Source organism: Phoenix dactylifera, unplaced genomic scaffold (assembly GCF_009389715.1).
Source record: "Phoenix dactylifera cultivar Barhee BC4 unplaced genomic scaffold, palm_55x_up_171113_PBpolish2nd_filt_p 000764F, whole genome shotgun sequence".
NCBI lineage: Eukaryota > Viridiplantae > Streptophyta > Magnoliopsida > Arecales > Arecaceae > Phoenix > Phoenix dactylifera.
The window spans coordinates 160,314-177,398 of NW_024068135.1; the positions used below are offsets into that span (position 1 = coordinate 160,314).

Here is a 17,085-nt window from a genome sequence, read left to right on the forward strand (position 1 = left end):
CTTGGATACAATCTGTAGCCTTGCATGCTTGTATGGTCCGCTATATAGATATGCGGCGTCTGTTACGCTTTAGGTTCGGGCCATAACAATGATCTTGTAAATGACAAATTACTTAATGCATATAATAGTCATCATGTCATTAATTAACCAAATATATTTATAAACATACATAATAGTTAGAGAATTAAAAGCAATAACTCAAAATAAGCTAATAAGTTTCATATGATATACATGTTCCTTGAACAACTTTGCTAGCAAACCTTTAGTCATAGGATCAGCGATCATTAACCCAGTATTTATGTGCTCAATAACCACTTCTTGTTTTTTAACATTCTCTGACAATCAAATACTTTATGTTGATGTGCTTCTTTCGACTTCCACTTTTGTTATTTTTAGAGAAGAAAATAACCTTTAGGCCTAGCAATAGAATCAATAACCTTTAGGCTAGATATAAAATTCTTCAACCATAGTACCTGTGATGTAACTTTTGGAAATTGTGTCCTAAATCCAATCAATTGTTGATTGTAAATGTATTTGAATCAATTATAAATAACATGATATTTATTCATCACCAGAACATCTTCACAAACTCCGATGTGATGAAGTTCTTAGGACTGCTTTGTGTAATGAAATATGATGTTGTCACACAGGTCCTTAAATGTTCATGACCGTATGATATACTATTAATATGACGATAGTATTATCGGACGTAGGTCATTGTGTATCATATTTGTTGGTTATCTTCCAAACCAAAGAGTATAGAGATACTAGTATGGTATACAGGTGAATGGTAGTGTACGTTCACTGAACGTGACCAACTAACGGACTCTCTTTTGTCAAGAGTTGTTCCGAGTGGATATGGGTATATGTATCCTTTAGATCTGAGATTGCAACCGGTGGCTTGCAAACAACTCACTGTACTTTGGTGCCGGACTACCTGAATTTCTAATCCAGCAACGGAAGGTTTCTAGATTCAGTCAAGTACTTGTGGTAGTCAGTTGCAGATCAAGATGAGATTGACCACCCTTAGAAATAAGGATGAATGCCTTGTGTTTTCAATTAAGTAGTACCATGGCCAGGAAAAGTCAAATCATTATCACTTGACTTATTGATTTGAAACATATTTTCGGATGGATCGTTTCAGGGTAGACAGACTCTGAACCCATCCTGGGCATTTTCTAGTCAAGAGGATGACTTATGCGGTAACCATAGTCCATAGGTTCTAGAATGTTGCTTTGCATCTATTCGACCTATTCGGTCGTCGGGTCCCATTGCTAAATGGTCACTTCGATTAGTGCAGGAAGTGTTCTTGTATTACCGGCTTAGGTTCGAACCTGTGAGGTCACACGCTTAGAAGTTTCTGGATTGATCAAATGGCTGATTGACGATTGAGAATCGTCTAGAGGTAAAATAGTCAATATGATTGACTGATTGCCCTAAGCAATTGTTGCTTGGAGAAGTTAATTGGTGATTGGATCACTGATTAGACTCAATTTGATTGAGTAATAGAGATTGGGCTTGACCAAATTCAAATATGATTTGAAATTGGTAAAACCGTAATTGACACCAAAATTGGTTTGGTAAAAAATGTCTAATTTGCTCCAACCAAATCAGATTTGGCTTGAGCCAAATTGGATTGAAATCAATTATGATCCTAGTATGACTAGGACTTCCTTCCCTTTGTGGGACCCACATACTGTATGTGGGACCCACGTCCTGCATTTATGGGACCCACATACTGTATGTGGGACCCACATCCCAGCCACCTCACCCCTTTGCATGCGTGACACGTGGCGGAGCAGAACACCTCTTTTGCTCGCATGTGTGACATGTGGCGGCCCTGGACACCTCACAGTCCTCCTGATGTCATCCATGACCTCATCTGCCTCATGAGGTCATCCATGATATCACCCTCCAGGCCACCTCACCCCTTTGCATTCATGACACATGGCGGAGCAGGACACCTCTTTTCCTTGCATGTGTGACATGTGTCCTGGCAGGACACCTCATCGGATACCTCATCGGACACCTCACCCTCTTCTTGGCCTATAAATAGGCCACCCCTCTTCCTTCTTCTTAAGATGAAGAGCACTAAAGAAAGTGAGTGAGAGGAGAGAGAAGCTTTGAATGTGAAAGCCCAAGAAGGAGTTCTTGAGTTATGAAGGTCCATCTTCTTCCTTCTTCTCCCTTTCAGCCAACCTTCTGTCTTCCTGCGAGCTAGCACTCCCCGGGAAGCTGATCATTCCGGAGCTTTGCGTGGACGAGTCATCGAGGCCGGACGCTTGTGCGGCTGCGAAGCATCCTTGAAGGAACCTCCTTCTAAAGGTAAGAGATCTGATCTCTTTTACGGTTGAGATATGATCTCAATCTTCAAATCACAAGAAGTTGTGATTTATGCATATTTATTTGAATCACACAATCCTCGGGATCTGAGGGCTTTGTGATATTTGGTGTCAAAGCAAAGGATTAGTGGAGACTATCCGATTTCCGGAAACTCTCACGCGTGATCGTGTGACGAAGCATGGCTCTCCACTCGGGGGCTCATATGATGAGTGCTTTGATAGGCACGCGCGGGTGTCACTCTATGTATTGGGACTGAGCCCGCGCCACATGTGATGTGCAGTTGAAGACTGTCTTCGACCGGTACCAGAGTCAAAATATCTAAAATATCAAGCATGTTTTGGGTTAAAATGTTTAACCCGTTCTTTCCGCATAAATTTTTTTGAAATTCATGCTTAGCCCTCTACACGCACACCATCAGTGGTATCAAAGCCCGTCCAGATTCTTTGTAATATCAAATATCTATGCAAGATGTGATCTTTTACATATGATGTAAACTGATTATATTATTTCATTATGTTATTCATATGACGAATGAATATGTTTGTTTGCATGATTAACTTGAATCTTAAAAGTGTTTTAAGGATTTAAAGTTATGGAGCATGCAAAACAAAGATAAGACATGAATAATGCAATATACTTAATTATGAATTGAGTAATGATATAGATCCTAGACTTTAAATGTGATTTGAACGTCTAAAACATTGCATAATTCATGGGGTAATGGGTTAGCTAAATCAAATCCAATTGATTTGGACTCAATGGTTGAAATCAAACTTGGTAGAGTAGTTGATCTAATCTAATTAAAGTTGTTTCTTAGATTAGGTCAAGATTACTCTTAATCTTTGCAATAGTTGTAGTTGATCAAGTCCATATCTTTGATTAGACCAAATGGATGTTGATTTAGGCTTCGTGGTTGAGCTTGAGTTATGATATTGATCGAATTGAAATTGATAAACCAGTTGGTGCCAAAGGCAATTGTAATCAGTAGGTTTTTAATTGGGAGCTACTTACTGGGTTTCGGTCCAGTCAAGTTAATGGCATACCCTTCCGCTGATCTCACTTACCTGGCCATCTTGGTAAATCTCTTTTTGAAATTCATGCTTAGCCCTCTGCACGCACACCATCAGTGGTATCAGAGCCCGTCCAGGTTCTTTGTGATATAAAATATCTATGCAAGATGTGATCTTTTACATATGATGTAAAATGATTATATTATTTCATTATGTTATTCATATGATGAATGAATATGTTTGTTTCCATGATTAACTTGAATCTTAAAAGTATTTTAAGGATTTAAAGTTATGGAGCATGCAAAACAAAGATAAGACATGAATAATGCAATATACTTAATTATGAATTGAGTAATGATATAGATCAGCAACTTCATATCATGTGATGAATTATAACTCCATAGTGGATGATGCAACAATAGTTTGCTTTATGCTTCTCTAAGATACAACACCTTCAGCAAGAAGAAAGATGTCACGACCCAGATCCAGAGCATAATTTGTCATGGCCTAAATTCTGATATGACACGGCTGCACTACCGATGGGTACAATCCATGATAACACAAAGCCAACATTACATTTAACTTTCAGGTCCATCTCAAATATAACAGAATCAATAGGAATCCAATTTCATTATTCATTCAATAAAAATAAATATTGGTTCAGAACATCTAAATCCAAACATAAATACCAAACCCGTAGTCCTTACTATTCAGAAAATCACTAACTACAATTTCATAATCAACTAAAGAACAAAGGTTCTGCTCTGCTATATAGATCGCCTAGCTTACTAGCGCGAACTCCAAGCTTGAACCATCCTTCATTCCTATCAATCTTATTTGTCTGGAGAAAGAAAAATAAAAATAGAGATATATGAGCGACACAGCTCAGTAAATAAATCTTTCACTACCTTATTATATCAAGCATAAGTTTTTTCATGCTAATGATCATTTAAGAAAAATAACAGATATCAAAAATAAGCATTTCATAATATAATAGACTAAAATAAGTTATAAGTAATTATGTGTGCATAAATCATTCATATTTTATAAACATAGCTCCAAGTTTATTTTGCAAATAAATACGTAAATCATTCTTCTGCCATTTAGTCATATCATAGTTTAAAACATTGCTCATAGATATTCGTGCTATGATCACTTTATACTCATGATAGGGCCAGTGTTCGTAATCGATATAGATTCCTGCTCGTATATGAAGGAGATTAGGAGCACTGCGTGACATCCAGAATCATGCGTGCATGGAGCCCAATCAAGGGCGTGCATGAAGCCCAACCAGGGGTGTGCATGAAGCTAGCATGGAGACCAATCAGGGGCGTGTGTGAAGCCCAACCAGGAGCATACGTGAGCCTAATCTCGCGGCATGCATGAAGCCATATTGAGTCCAGAATTTTGCTGCCATGAAGTTAGAAGAGTCCTCTTTGTTTTGTTTTGTTTGTTTGACTCATTCCAAGTCGGAAATTAAGATCAAAGGTTTGAATTGTTACTAAGTCCTTTGTTGACCCATTCCAAGTCGGAAATTAAGATGAATGGGAACTAGGGGGCATGCGTGAACCTACCCAGGGCATATGCAAGCCAACTCTTAAGAGTTACGAGAGTCCTTCTGTTTTACTTTGTTTGTTTAACTCATTCAAAGTGAGTGTTAGCAAGTTCTTGTTTGAAGGAGTTTGATTTATTTCAAACTTTTTATCTCCAGCAGATAAGAGCCGGTTATTTTTGTTTGTTTCCAACCTCCTACTCTATAAAAGGAGGGATGATGAATAAATCGGCATATTAGAGTTGAAAATTTCTGAGTTGAATCTCTTATTCTCCTTTGAGTGTGATGCTCCATTTTTTTTGATTACGATAAGCCTTGGGAAGAGTTCGAGTGAAGTAGGACTCTTCACCCATTCTCCCGCCCAACCTTTTGAGAGTTTGAATAGAAATGGGACTCTTCCACCCATCCTCTTATTTCCTAGCCTTCCCACGCCATCCTATTTGAGAGTTCTTGTGAGTGTCAGACTCTTTCCATTCTCACCCCAACATCTCTTTCCATTCTCATGCCATCCTACCCTAAGAGTTTTAGTGCCATTAGAACTCTTCAATCTAGCTGTGCGTCATCCAGTTTAGTCAAGTCTAATTGCAACTCATTCAACTTAGCTACGCCATACCTAATTCAGCCAAGCCCTCACCTAATCTAACTAAGTCCTCGCTCAATCTAACTAAGGCATTACCCAATCTAGTCAAGCCCTCACGCAATTAACAATGCCTCTCTCTCTCACACACACATGTTTCAGCATCCCCTTCCTTTACAAGCCGCATCCGCACCAAAGATTATAAAAAAAAAAGAAAAAAAAAAAGAAGAAAGAGAGAACTTGTCACGCCCTCCACCATTCTCCTTCTGTTATATAGATTTTTTCAAAAATAACATTAATCTTATCACATATTTGTTAAGTGTTTCAAAAACTATAATTTTTTTTTTTCATTTTTTAGTCCCATGTAGAATATGTGTAAGCAAGTCTTCTTGCTTAAAAGAAAATTTTCTCCAGAAAGCCCAAATTAGGCTTTGAGGGCGTGGGCTGGCAACTACAAGCATGCACCAAATGACTTTTCAGAAGAAAGATGTAAATTAATCACTGATTTCTCGATCTTAAATTAACCACCCCAAGTTGATTGCTCAAAAGAAAGATGTAAATTGATCATTGATTTTCTTGATCGTAAATTAATCACCCCAAGTTCAACATCAAGTGGGGTTCAAGTCCATAGGACACCTCACTCATTGCATAGTATAAATTGCCCAGATATTCTTTTTTATATTTGTTCTAAGTCTAAATCTTTTATAGATGATTATTGGAGTTTTAATTTATAAGAAAAATTAAATTTTAAAATATAAAACCAATCTCATCGCCTATTTGTTAAGTCTTTCAAAGACTTTAAAACACTTTCATTTTTTTAGTCCTACATTGGATACACGTGAGCAAGTCTTCTTGCATAAAATGAAAATTTCTCCAGAAAGCCAAGAGTGATATTAAAAATCCAGATAATCTAATTAGTTTACTGGCGTTCCTTGGGACCTAATAATTCAAAAATCACACACAAGTGTCGAATCGATGATACACTAATATTTTAAAATAGTTCCTCAACATTTCTCAAGATTTCAATCCCTAACTAAGATGCAACAAGAGGCGGCACTGAGCGAACCCCCCCTAAGGCTTAGTTCGAAGGGTGAGCAACAGGGATAGGTGAGCAATAATTTCTCCATAGAGCGCCGTCCCCATGCTTATCCACGGCATGCTCTCATGTGGATGGGCCTAGCCCTGGTCCGGTTCAGTTTGGACCATGGGCCTAGGCAACATATCCACTCTCTTGAAAATTTCATCCTACGAGGTCTACGTATCTCACATGTCAAATAATTAAGACGTACAAATCCTAACTCAACCATGGGCCATGGGCCCAGGTATCACATCCGTCCATGTCCTTGTTTCTGAGCAACTTGAAAGTAACTTAGCCCATTATAGTTTTGCTGTGCACTCTGATCCAAGCCGACAAATTTTTGGTTTCTTAATTTTTGACCAAAATCCTATTCCACGTTAAGACTACGAAGGTTCAAAATTTCAAATTTTACTTTTACTGGATCCACGAAGTTGACATATGTCGACTTCTGATTGTGGCCACCGTTGAATTATTACATTCCATGTTTTGTCCCCCCTTAATTGGCAAAATATCCTTGTTTTCCTACTTTCCCAAAGCCCTATAAAACTCCCACCCCTCCAACGCTTCATGCATGCGCTTCTCCTCCACTCCATCACGCTCTTCCTCGCCTCCATCACCATGAACTCTGGCAACCAGACCTCCCTCTCCAATGGCCACAGTGCCGCCACCACTTATCTTAGTTTCTTCTGGCGTCTCTTGCCGGACATCCAAATCCTCGAGCTCCTCGTGGCCCTGTCGATCTTCGCAACGCTACATGCCTTAAGACAAAGCAAACACCAGGGCCTGGCCGTATGGCCTGTCGTCGGTATGCTGCCATCCCTCTTGCTTGGCCTCCGCAACGACGTATATGAGTGGCTGACCGCCGTGCTCCGTGCCCGGGGCGGCACATTCACCTTCCGCGGCCCTTGGTTCAGCAACCTCCAGTGCGTCGTGACCGCCGACCCCCGCAACCTTGAGCATATCCTAAAGATCAAGTTCTCCAAGTTTCCAAAGGGGAAGTACTACCGGAACATCGCCAGCGACATGCTCGGTGATGGCATCTTCAACTCCGACGGAAGGGTCTGGCGCTGCCAAAGAAAGACGCTGAGCCTTGAAATGCACTCAGCTGAGTTCAGGTCCAGCACAATCCAATCCATCTCCGAGCTCGTTCACTTGAGACTTCTCCCGGTGCTCGAGCTGGCCCATGACAACCATACGCCGTTTGACCTCCAGGATGTGCTGCTGAGGCTAGCATTCGACAACTTGGTTATGGTCGCCTTCGGTATCGACCCGGGTTGCCTCCGGCCCGGGCTCCCGGAGGTGCCATTTGCCCGGGCCTTCGAGAATGCCACGGAGGCAACTCTTCTTCGGTTCGTCATGCCGACCGCCATATGGAAGGTGCTACGTTTCTTTGATCTCGGGAGCGAGAGGAGGCTGAAGAGGTCGTTGAAGTGCGTCGATGAGTTCGCCTACGATTTGATTCGGACGAGGAAGAAGGAGGTGGAGTCGGGCGCGGAGGAGAAGACGGCAAAGTCTGACCTCTTGACGGCATTCATGAAGCTGAAGGATGACAACGGGATGGCGTTTTCTGACAAGTTTCTGAGGGATGTCTGCGTAAATATGATACTAGCAGGGAGGGATTCATCGTCGGTGGTGTTGTCGTGGTTCTTCTGGCTGTTGAACCGGTATCCGGAGGCGGAGGACCGGATTCTTGGGGAGCTTAGGAGGACAATAGAGGAAAGAGGATATAACAGCGAAGGGGAAGAAGAGAAGAGTTTAGTGTTCAAGCCGGAGGAGCTGAAGAGGATGGAGTATTTACAGGCGGCTCTTTCAGAAGCTCTACGTCTGTACCCTCCTGTGCCGGTCGATCACAAGGAGGTATTATGGTAGTAGTTAATTTTGGGCCATGCATACTATAGAACATAAACATGACTTATCTTCGTATTAAAAGTAAGTTGGACGACTGACACTTAGCAACTTAATCCTGCATGCTCGCATGCAAAACAAATATTCATCCATTTGTAATTACCAGTGGATTTCTTCTATTTTTTTTTCTATACATGTATCTGTACTTTTAAGATTTGCTATATATATTGGTACGTAGGGTTATATGTGTGCATAGAATGTTTCTGACAATTATAAAGAAATGGGTAGTGCTATATTCTAAATGGATAGAGGTTTTCATGTTAAGATTTAAGAGTCATTTTGTGTTGTTCGGTAAAAGGTGACTGGTAAAAGATAAATAGATGCATGGCATCGAGTAGGCTCTCACAGACTTCCCCTCTCGTGATATTATTGATCTATATATCACACGCGCACATAGCGCATTAATTCCATGCTTGTATTCCATAAACTGCTATCTGAGGCAAAATGATACACGGTTATGTGTCGGGAAGTTACACTGAAATGAACTTTAGCCATGATGACAACTAGATGTCACCAAGTCAATTTTTTTGTACTTCGTTGCATGAGCTACAGCATTTTGTGACGTTACGTGGTCCTTAAAATTAAAACTCTTGAAACTATAGAGTGGAAAAACTTGTGAAAAAAATTGAATCTTATAACTTCCTACCACAAGTCAAAAATTTTATGCATGTTTCTTGTTTGATTTAGGTTGTGGAAGATGATGTGTTTCCTGATGGAACCATTCTGAAGAAAGGAACCAAGGTTATATATGCTACCTACTCTATGGGGAGAATGGAGAGCATATGGGGGAAGGACTGCAGGGACTACAAGCCAGAGAGGTGGCTCAAGGATGGTCGCTTCATGAGCGAGTCTGCATACAAATTTACTGCCTTCAATGGCGGACCGAGGCTGTGCTTGGGGAAGGACTTTGCCTACTATCAGATGAAGTTTGTCGCAGCTTCCATCCTCTATCGATACCATGTGAAGGTGGTTGAGAGTCATCCCGTGGTCCCCAAGATGGCTTTAACCCTGTACACCAAGTATGGATTGAAGGTGACCCTCTGTAGTAGGGATGAATCCAAGCTTCTCAAGTAGTAGATAAAGGATCTCAGGCTTCAAGGATCAAATTTAAAAGCCTTGTTAAGTATTAAGTTACGTAAATATTATAATAAGATGCCGGTCGTGCATGTACATCACTACTTTATCTAAAGAAGATGTCCTCACATTCTTGTGAGCTAAATGATCAGCTAACCGCGTTTCATTTTCTCAATTGTATAAACGAAAAAAACTTGCTAGTCTGACTTAACAATTAATATGTTGAGCCAGTCCAACTATCCAGTTTCAAATTGACTTCTAAAACTTTTAACTAAGTTTGCTCAGTCAGATCGGATTGATACAAGGTTCAAGTGGGTTAAGGATGGAAGCTTTTTTCTTAATATCACGGAAAATGAGCCTGATAGCAAGTGATATGATGAAAAATCAGCTCTATAATATGGCATGATTGGATTTGTCCGACTCCAGGCTGGTGTGGCACTATGCATGGTCAAGCTAGATCTACCCTGACTGATCTAAGAGCAGACTAAAAGTAACCGACCTCCAAAGTCACGTACCATCCAACACAAAGTTCTAGAGCCCGAGCAGACAGACACTCAACTCAACATCTATCCCAACCTGAGCCTTTTCACCTTGGGCGACAGCCCCCTGCCTAATGCTCAAGCGCACTCCTCTTATTATGCCAAATAATAAAGATTACAATTAATAATGGTCCTAAGCAGTTATGCAGTATCTTAAGGTAGTTATGATGTGATCTTGAATGGTTACAGTATGATTTCAGTCTGTTGCAACACTATTCTCAGAAGATTCAACACCCTATATATAGACTCAAAATTCCTTCACAAAATGTAGGATGACAGCACCTAACACCATTACTTTCGTCTTTTTTCTTCTACACTAAATTTCATCTCTTATTTAAGCATCGAAGGGCCCAACCGGAACTAATTCGGTGAGTCCTCTAATCTATTGCCGTCTTGCAGATCGACGGAGGAAATCCACATCACCGACCTCGAGATCGATGGCAACAAGTCCAGTAGTTGTTAGTTATAGTAGGAACAATTGGGTTTCTTTTGGAATGGGTTAGTAATGAGCCTTCTTGTAGTAATATTGGCTTGGTTTGAGTTGGGTAAGTTATCCAAACCTTCAACCTAAATCCACCAACTTGAATTTGAACTTACAATTTTCAACCTTCACTAACTGAAAGACATGCATTAGTTAATCATAACCCAACTTATAATAGTTTGGGTCAGGTTGGGCTTGAGTTAACCCATTATAAAGGTATTTATGTTGGTTGTATCCCAACCCAAACCCATAGCTCGAGCTATGCATGTGATATGTCTAGATATTTCCTAGGACAAGACATGCAAATCCAACAGAATGAATATGACTTCCATATTGCTAGACAATGTTCTCACCGTTTCAAAACAAGCTATAATAATTTCATTATTAACAAGTAAAAAAAAATGTCCACTTATAAATTTCAATTACTTGACTAGTAGTAGTGACACTTTGACTATTCCTTATGTACTAAGCATCCTACGCTCTAAACAAAAAAAGTGATCACTACAGAAAAAGAGAAAAAAGTTGACTCTTAAATGCCGACACTATGGATATGCATCGGTAAGTTTAGCTCCCGCGCCAAATTTTGCTGACGCTTCTAATGAGCATCGGAAATTTAGAAAAAAAGACGAGGCTTTTAAGCATCGTCGTAGGCCCAAAGCTAAGATGATGTTGGAAAGTGCGGGGAGTGGAACTGGGACGATGTAAGCGTCGTTGTTGTCCTCCGGCCTTCCACGACGCTTATAAGCGTCGTCGAAGGTCAAGACCTAAGATGATGCTTATAAGCATCGTCGAAAATGAAGACCCCCTCCAAACCCAGTGCCCGACCCCGAGCCCTCATTCTATCCTAGTTTTTCTCCTCTCCAGCGCCGCTGGGCCCTCATTCTACCCCCGTCTTCCTCCTCTCCGGCGTCGACTGTCCGACCCTAACATCCTCTCCTCCTCCTTCCTCTTCGGCGCTGACCGACCGACCCCAACCCCCTCTGTCCGAGGTATTTTTCTCCTCCTCTCTCCCCTCCCTCCTTCTCGCTTGTTCTCCTCCTTCTCCTCCTCCTCTTCTTCGTGTGTTCGTGGGTGTTTTTTTTCTTATTTGTAATCTACGCATGCTATTTCTAGTTTCTAGCTTCGCCTCCGCCTGAAGATCTCCTCCTTCTTCCTCCCCTCCGGCGCCAACCGAGCAGCCCTCAAGCCTCGATTGAGCTTCGCTACAGCCCTCCTCTCCGATGTAAGCGTTAATTCCTTGCTCCTTGTACTCATGAAAATATTGAAAGCAACTATAACTTTCAATTCATGAGATATTTATTTTCATGAGATATTTATTTTAATTCCTTGCTCCATGTACTTATTGACTTATTCACCGGAAGTTCAGTGTGCTATATATTTCCTCTAGATATACAATAAAAACCTTAATTAATTTGAAATTCTGATGAATGTCTGATGAACAAGAAGTCGTTGATCTTAGCAATCTAATAGTTCATATAACAACAAAAGCAAGATACTTCTATAACCCTCATGACTGTCAACATCTACATACTGTTAGATTGATGATTGGGTCCTTGGTTCTCTAATTGACAATTGCAGTGCTCAATCAAAGGTGCAATTATGACTAGTATGGCACCATATACATATTGATAATTCTGATCCATTTGATGCACAAGAAGCAGTTGACTTTAGAAATCCAACAGTCCATAACAACAAAACCAAGATACTTCTACAGCCCTTATGACTGTCCACCAAGTCAGATTGTTGATTGGATTTTCTAATCAATAATTGCAGCGCTTGGAGGTGCAATTATGACCACTCTGACATCATGTGCAAATTGGGCTGAAGACAATGAAGTACTAGATACACTATCATCTAGCAAAATACAAATATCCACGAGGTCACCCTGGTGGTCAGTAAATAGTTACATCTAATAAGTTACAATGTGGATATGCACCAAGTCTTTACCATTTAACATTATCAGCAAGTTGCAAATCAATATATCAAATTTTCTCATATATGATACATGCTGCATGCAGAATATAATACATAAACATGCAAAATACAACTATATAAAATCCTGTATACGCTACATGTTTCGCAAAACCAGACACTTCGCAAATAAACATAAGATCCTTTTTCCCCATATGAGACATTTAGAATGAGCATAGGAGTAGCATAAGTGAACATAATGCAAAAGTTCTGATGAATGTCTGATGGACAAGAAGCCGTTGATCTTACCAATCTAACAGTTCATAAAATTTAGGATTGGAGGGAGACCAGTTCTTGAACAGTTGGATGCAATGGCTTAGGACAGCATGGCAGGACAAAGATGGACATATAGCACTGCCTTCCACTTGTCCTTCCACAATACCAATCCTTTATCCATTTTTATTTAACAGTTTGAACTGGTTACTCTACATGTGTAGGCCATCCTTCTTCATACCCTAATTTTGTTTATCGTTTTTAAATAAATTGCATGAGCTAACAACTGAATAAGAATCTACATCACACATTCTATATAAACAATTTAAAGATAAAAATTAGCAAATAATAAATACTCAAATAAACATAGATATTATAGATTTATATACCAACCATCCAACACTTATTTCAAAGGGACCGGCATTCATACATACAACTGTTCTATTCAACAGTGGTTTCAAATAACCATAATACCACGCTCCAGCTTGACTGGCAATCCATAGTACCACACCACAATATCATGGTCTAGCCTATGATTGGCAATCTACATTATCTATCCAAATACCTCTTACTCAACCATCCAATTATACAAAACCCAATTTAGTCATGCCAAACACAAATATAATTTCACACTATATTCCTTGCAAAACTCAATGCAAGTGAGTATCACATTTTATACGAACCAAAATCATCAATATTTTATGATACATATATGCATAACTAAACATATATACATACAAATATACGTATATATACATCCATACAGGTGATCATGCACGGAGATCATTATTATCTCTACAACTGTAAAATTCAAGCAAAGTGAGCCAATCATAGAACCAACTTACATTTGACTACCATATACACAATACTAATTTAATTAAATATTTGTAGATTTTCTAATCCTAAGTTTGGATACTCACACTACAAAAGAAAGGATATCTTCCGACGATTTTTTTAGTCTCTACCGACGCTTTTAAGCGTCGGCGAATTTCCAGCCCACGCACCCGGAAGCGTGGGTCAGACATCGGGCAGGTGGGCGTGGGTCCGGTTTTTGCCGACGCTAAGAGAAAGCGTCGGTAAAAACAGGGATTTTCCGACGCTAATAAACGCGTCGGCAAAAACAACATTCGCCGACGCTTTAAAGTGTCAGGAAAGCCCAAACCAGTTTTGGGTTTTCGCCGACGCTTTAAAGCGTCGTTATAAATATTTTTTTTAAAAAAAATATTTTAAAAAATATTTTGAATCAGAGCCTCGATTCCTCCCCAATTTCCTCTCCGCCTCCTTCATCGCATCCCTCAGATCCCTCCGGCGAATCGATCGGCTCCGGCGCTTCAGATCCCGCCCCCTCGCGGCCATTTCCGGCGGGTGACGCTGGCCTGGTGGCGGTGGAGCTCGACGACGGGGAGGGTGGGGAAGCGGATGTCGAGGACGACGACCTTGGCGGAGTCCATGATGATGGTGGCCATGTAGCGGGGGTCCTGCTTGTTCCAGCCAAGGCGGACGTGGGGGGTGTTGGGGGGGTCGGCCGACTCGTAGATGATGGTGGAGTGCTCCTTGTCGCGAAGGTCGAAGATGCGGATGGAGCCGTCGGCGGAGACGGAGGCGAAGACGCCGACGCCGTCCCAGGCGATGTCGTAGACCTCCTTGTCGTGGGCGATGAGCTGGGTGTCGACGGCCTCGCGCTCGATGTCCCAGATGGTGCAGGTGGTGTCGATGGACGAGGTGCCCACGCGGCGCGGCTCCGCCTCGTTCCAGTCGAAGGAGGTCAGGGGATCGCAGAACTCGAAGTTCCGGTTGCCGTTGAGGAGGGATCGGAGCTCAACGCGCGACAACGAGGAGGACTTGGAGGAGGAGTTGTTCTTCTTGCTGTTGTCATCACCGCCGCCTTCGTCATTCGACGATATGCGCCAGATGCGGAGGAAGTCGGCAGAGGTGGCGAGGAGATCGGGGCAGAGGCAGTCGCGGTCGGGGACGAACATGGTCTTGGTGGGGGGGTAGGGGTGCTCGAAGGAGAGGGCCACCAGGCCAGCGTCAACGCCATCGCCTGGGCGCCCCACAGCTCCTGCCACATCTGCCGGCCGGGGCTGGAGGGGGCGCTCACGTAGGGAGTGGAGCAGGAGCTGTCGACATCGTCCGAGGGGAAGCACAGGGGGGAGAGGGGAGGGTCGAGGTGGTGTTCGCCATGGTTGGGTTCTGCGAGCTCGGAGCTCGGAGGGTCGCCATTGCAAAGGTTTTGGAGCTCCATTCTCTCTCTCTCTCTCTCTCTCTCTTTCTCTCTGTGGACTATAGCTTCTCGGAGAAGATATTATAGACGGAAAGGACGAAGGGGGAGGTGGGGCTCGTTGGACACGCAATAAATTTTGGGTCGTTGGCTTCCGACGACGCTTTTTAGCGTCGTCTTAGGCCTGCGATTACACCAACACGTATTAGCGTCGTTTTTTTCCGACGCTTTTTAAAATTGCCGACGCTTGTAAAAAGCGTCGGTAAAACCGACTTTTCCTGTAGTGTCAACTACCTCTAATGCTAGATTTTCCTGTTGTTGCCCAGATAGACAACCCAAGAGGGGGGGGGTGAATTGGGTTTTAAAATAATTTTGCAATTAAGACGTTTGTGGATGACTAATTAATACCTTTGCAAGATGATTAATTAGATGCTATGTGCTGTGAATGAAATGAAAGTAAGAGAGAGACACAAGCAATCACAAACACAATGATTTTATAGTGGTTCGGAGCTATCCCTTGCTCCTACGTCCACTCCCCAAGCCTCACTTGGGAATTCACTATAACCCTCGGATTACAGCCGGTTGTTTTACAAGCTCACAACCCAACTTGTTGTTTTACGAGGTCACAACGAACTCGGTCGGTTTTTCCAGGCTCACCGACTAGAATCACCCGATTGTTTTTCCGGGATCACAATCGAACCCTTACACGTTGGTTTCAACCTAGGCTCACCAACAAACCTATATACCCTTGATTCAATCCCCTGATTGAATCAAGTAAAGAACAGGTAGTCTAAAACAAACAGAAAAAGAAAACTTCTTAAAAGCGTATTTAACAATTTAAGCAAGAAAGAGTAAGAAGCCCTCAAACTATTTTTGGAGATGAAGGAAGGGGCTTTTCAAACTCTTTGACTCCTCTTGAATTTGATGTAGACTTGCTGTCAGGAGGAGAGCCTTGAATATGAGGAAGAGAGTTGGAAAGTTGACTTCAATGCACTTCTTCCTTCTTTTTCGTGTAATCACTCTAGAGAGCTCTTGGTTGGTGGGGATCTCTTTAGCTTTGAATGGAGTCTCTGTTTTCTACCTTGCTACAGTCCTCTATGGCTATTTAAGCCATTCCCCACGGAAACTAGCCGTTAGACACACTTTTCTAGCCGTTCTGCACATTCTGCACATCCTGACAATGTGTCCGTTGGGATCGGAGTCGACTCGCGCGATTTGGAGTCGACTCGATTGTAGTAGGAGTCGACTCATGCTTTTCTGGAGTCGGCTCGGCAACTGTTCCGGATTTGAATTAAAGTGGTCTTCTCGACTGGGAGTCGACTCGACTTAACCCGGAGTCGACTCCCCAAAGTCTGGAGCTGACTTGGCATTTTTGAAGTCGGCTCATTCCACGGAATCCAAGGATGCATTCTTCAACTTGGCTCACTCGAGTCGACTCGTGAATTCTGGGAGTCGACTCGGTACTCAGAGCCCGAACTCCCGATCTTCTGTCTTTTGGCTTGTCCAGTCTTGGAGTCGACTCGAACTGTTCCGGAGTCGACTCGGTTCTCAGTATCCGAAAAACAGTCTTCTGTCTTTTTGGAGTCGCGCTGCCTTGGAGTCGACTCGAACTGTCTTGGAGTCGACTCGAGTCTCAGAGATAAAAACACTGTCTTCTGTCTTTTGGTGTAGCGCTGTCTCGGAGTCGACTCGGGCTTTGCGGGAGTCGACTCGGCTCTCAGTGTCCGAAAGTTGCTCTCTGACTTTTGCCTTGTATTACACTGAGAGTCGACTCTCGCTTTCTTTGGAGTCGACCTGCCAACCATCGGAGTCGACTCGCGTTCCTCAGGAGTCGACTCGGCTCTCAGGGTCCGAAAACTCCTCTCTGACTTTTTGTCTGTAACTTCCTGGAGTCGACTCATACTACCTTGGAGTCGACTCGGCTAGCATCGGAGTCGACTCGCGCACTTCAGAAGTCGACTCGCTGACAGGTTCTGAGTTGGGTCTTTCTGTTTGTCTGTATGTTCTTAGTCGGAGTCGACTCGTAATATTCCGGAGTCGACTCGAGCCTGTGCCAATGCTTCTGATACGCTTGGAGTCGACTCGTACTATCCCGGAGTCGACTCGAGTCTCAGACCATGG

The 17,085-nt window shown here is 42.3% G+C and overlaps 2 protein-coding genes across 2 annotated transcripts in view; one reads left to right on the plus strand and one right to left on the minus strand.

Annotated features, from left to right (window-relative positions):
- Nucleotides 1-7,127: 7,127 nt before the first annotated feature.
- On the plus strand, nt 7,128-9,631 carry LOC120107103 (cytochrome P450 86B1-like). The gene is made up of 2 exons (XM_039120263.1): nt 7,128-8,417; nt 9,153-9,631. The coding sequence occupies exons 1-2, from the start codon at nt 7,128-7,130 to the stop codon at nt 9,537-9,539; spliced, it is 1,677 nt and encodes a 558-aa protein (XP_038976191.1). The 3' UTR covers nt 9,540-9,631.
- A 4,443-nt stretch (nt 9,632-14,074) lies between these two features.
- The window catches only part of LOC120107102 (WD repeat-containing protein LWD1-like), a 48,330-nt gene continuing 45,319 nt past the window's right edge, over nt 14,075-17,085 (minus strand). Inside the window, exon 2 of the mRNA XM_039120259.1 lies at nt 14,075-14,863. Coding sequence (XP_038976187.1) covers nt 14,075-14,863 — 789 coding nt within the window. The remainder of the gene's footprint in view (nt 14,864-17,085) is intronic.

Bases quoted from the DNA above. Each gene is read 5' to 3' on its own strand.
- LOC120107103 (XM_039120263.1), top strand. From the start codon at position 7,128: ATGCATGCGCTTCTCCTCCACTCCATCACGCTCTTCCTCGCCTCCATC. The intron at 8,418-9,152 runs GTATTATGGTAG...TGTTTGATTTAG, and splicing joins TGCCGGTCGATCACAAGGAG to GTTGTGGAAGATGATGTGTT.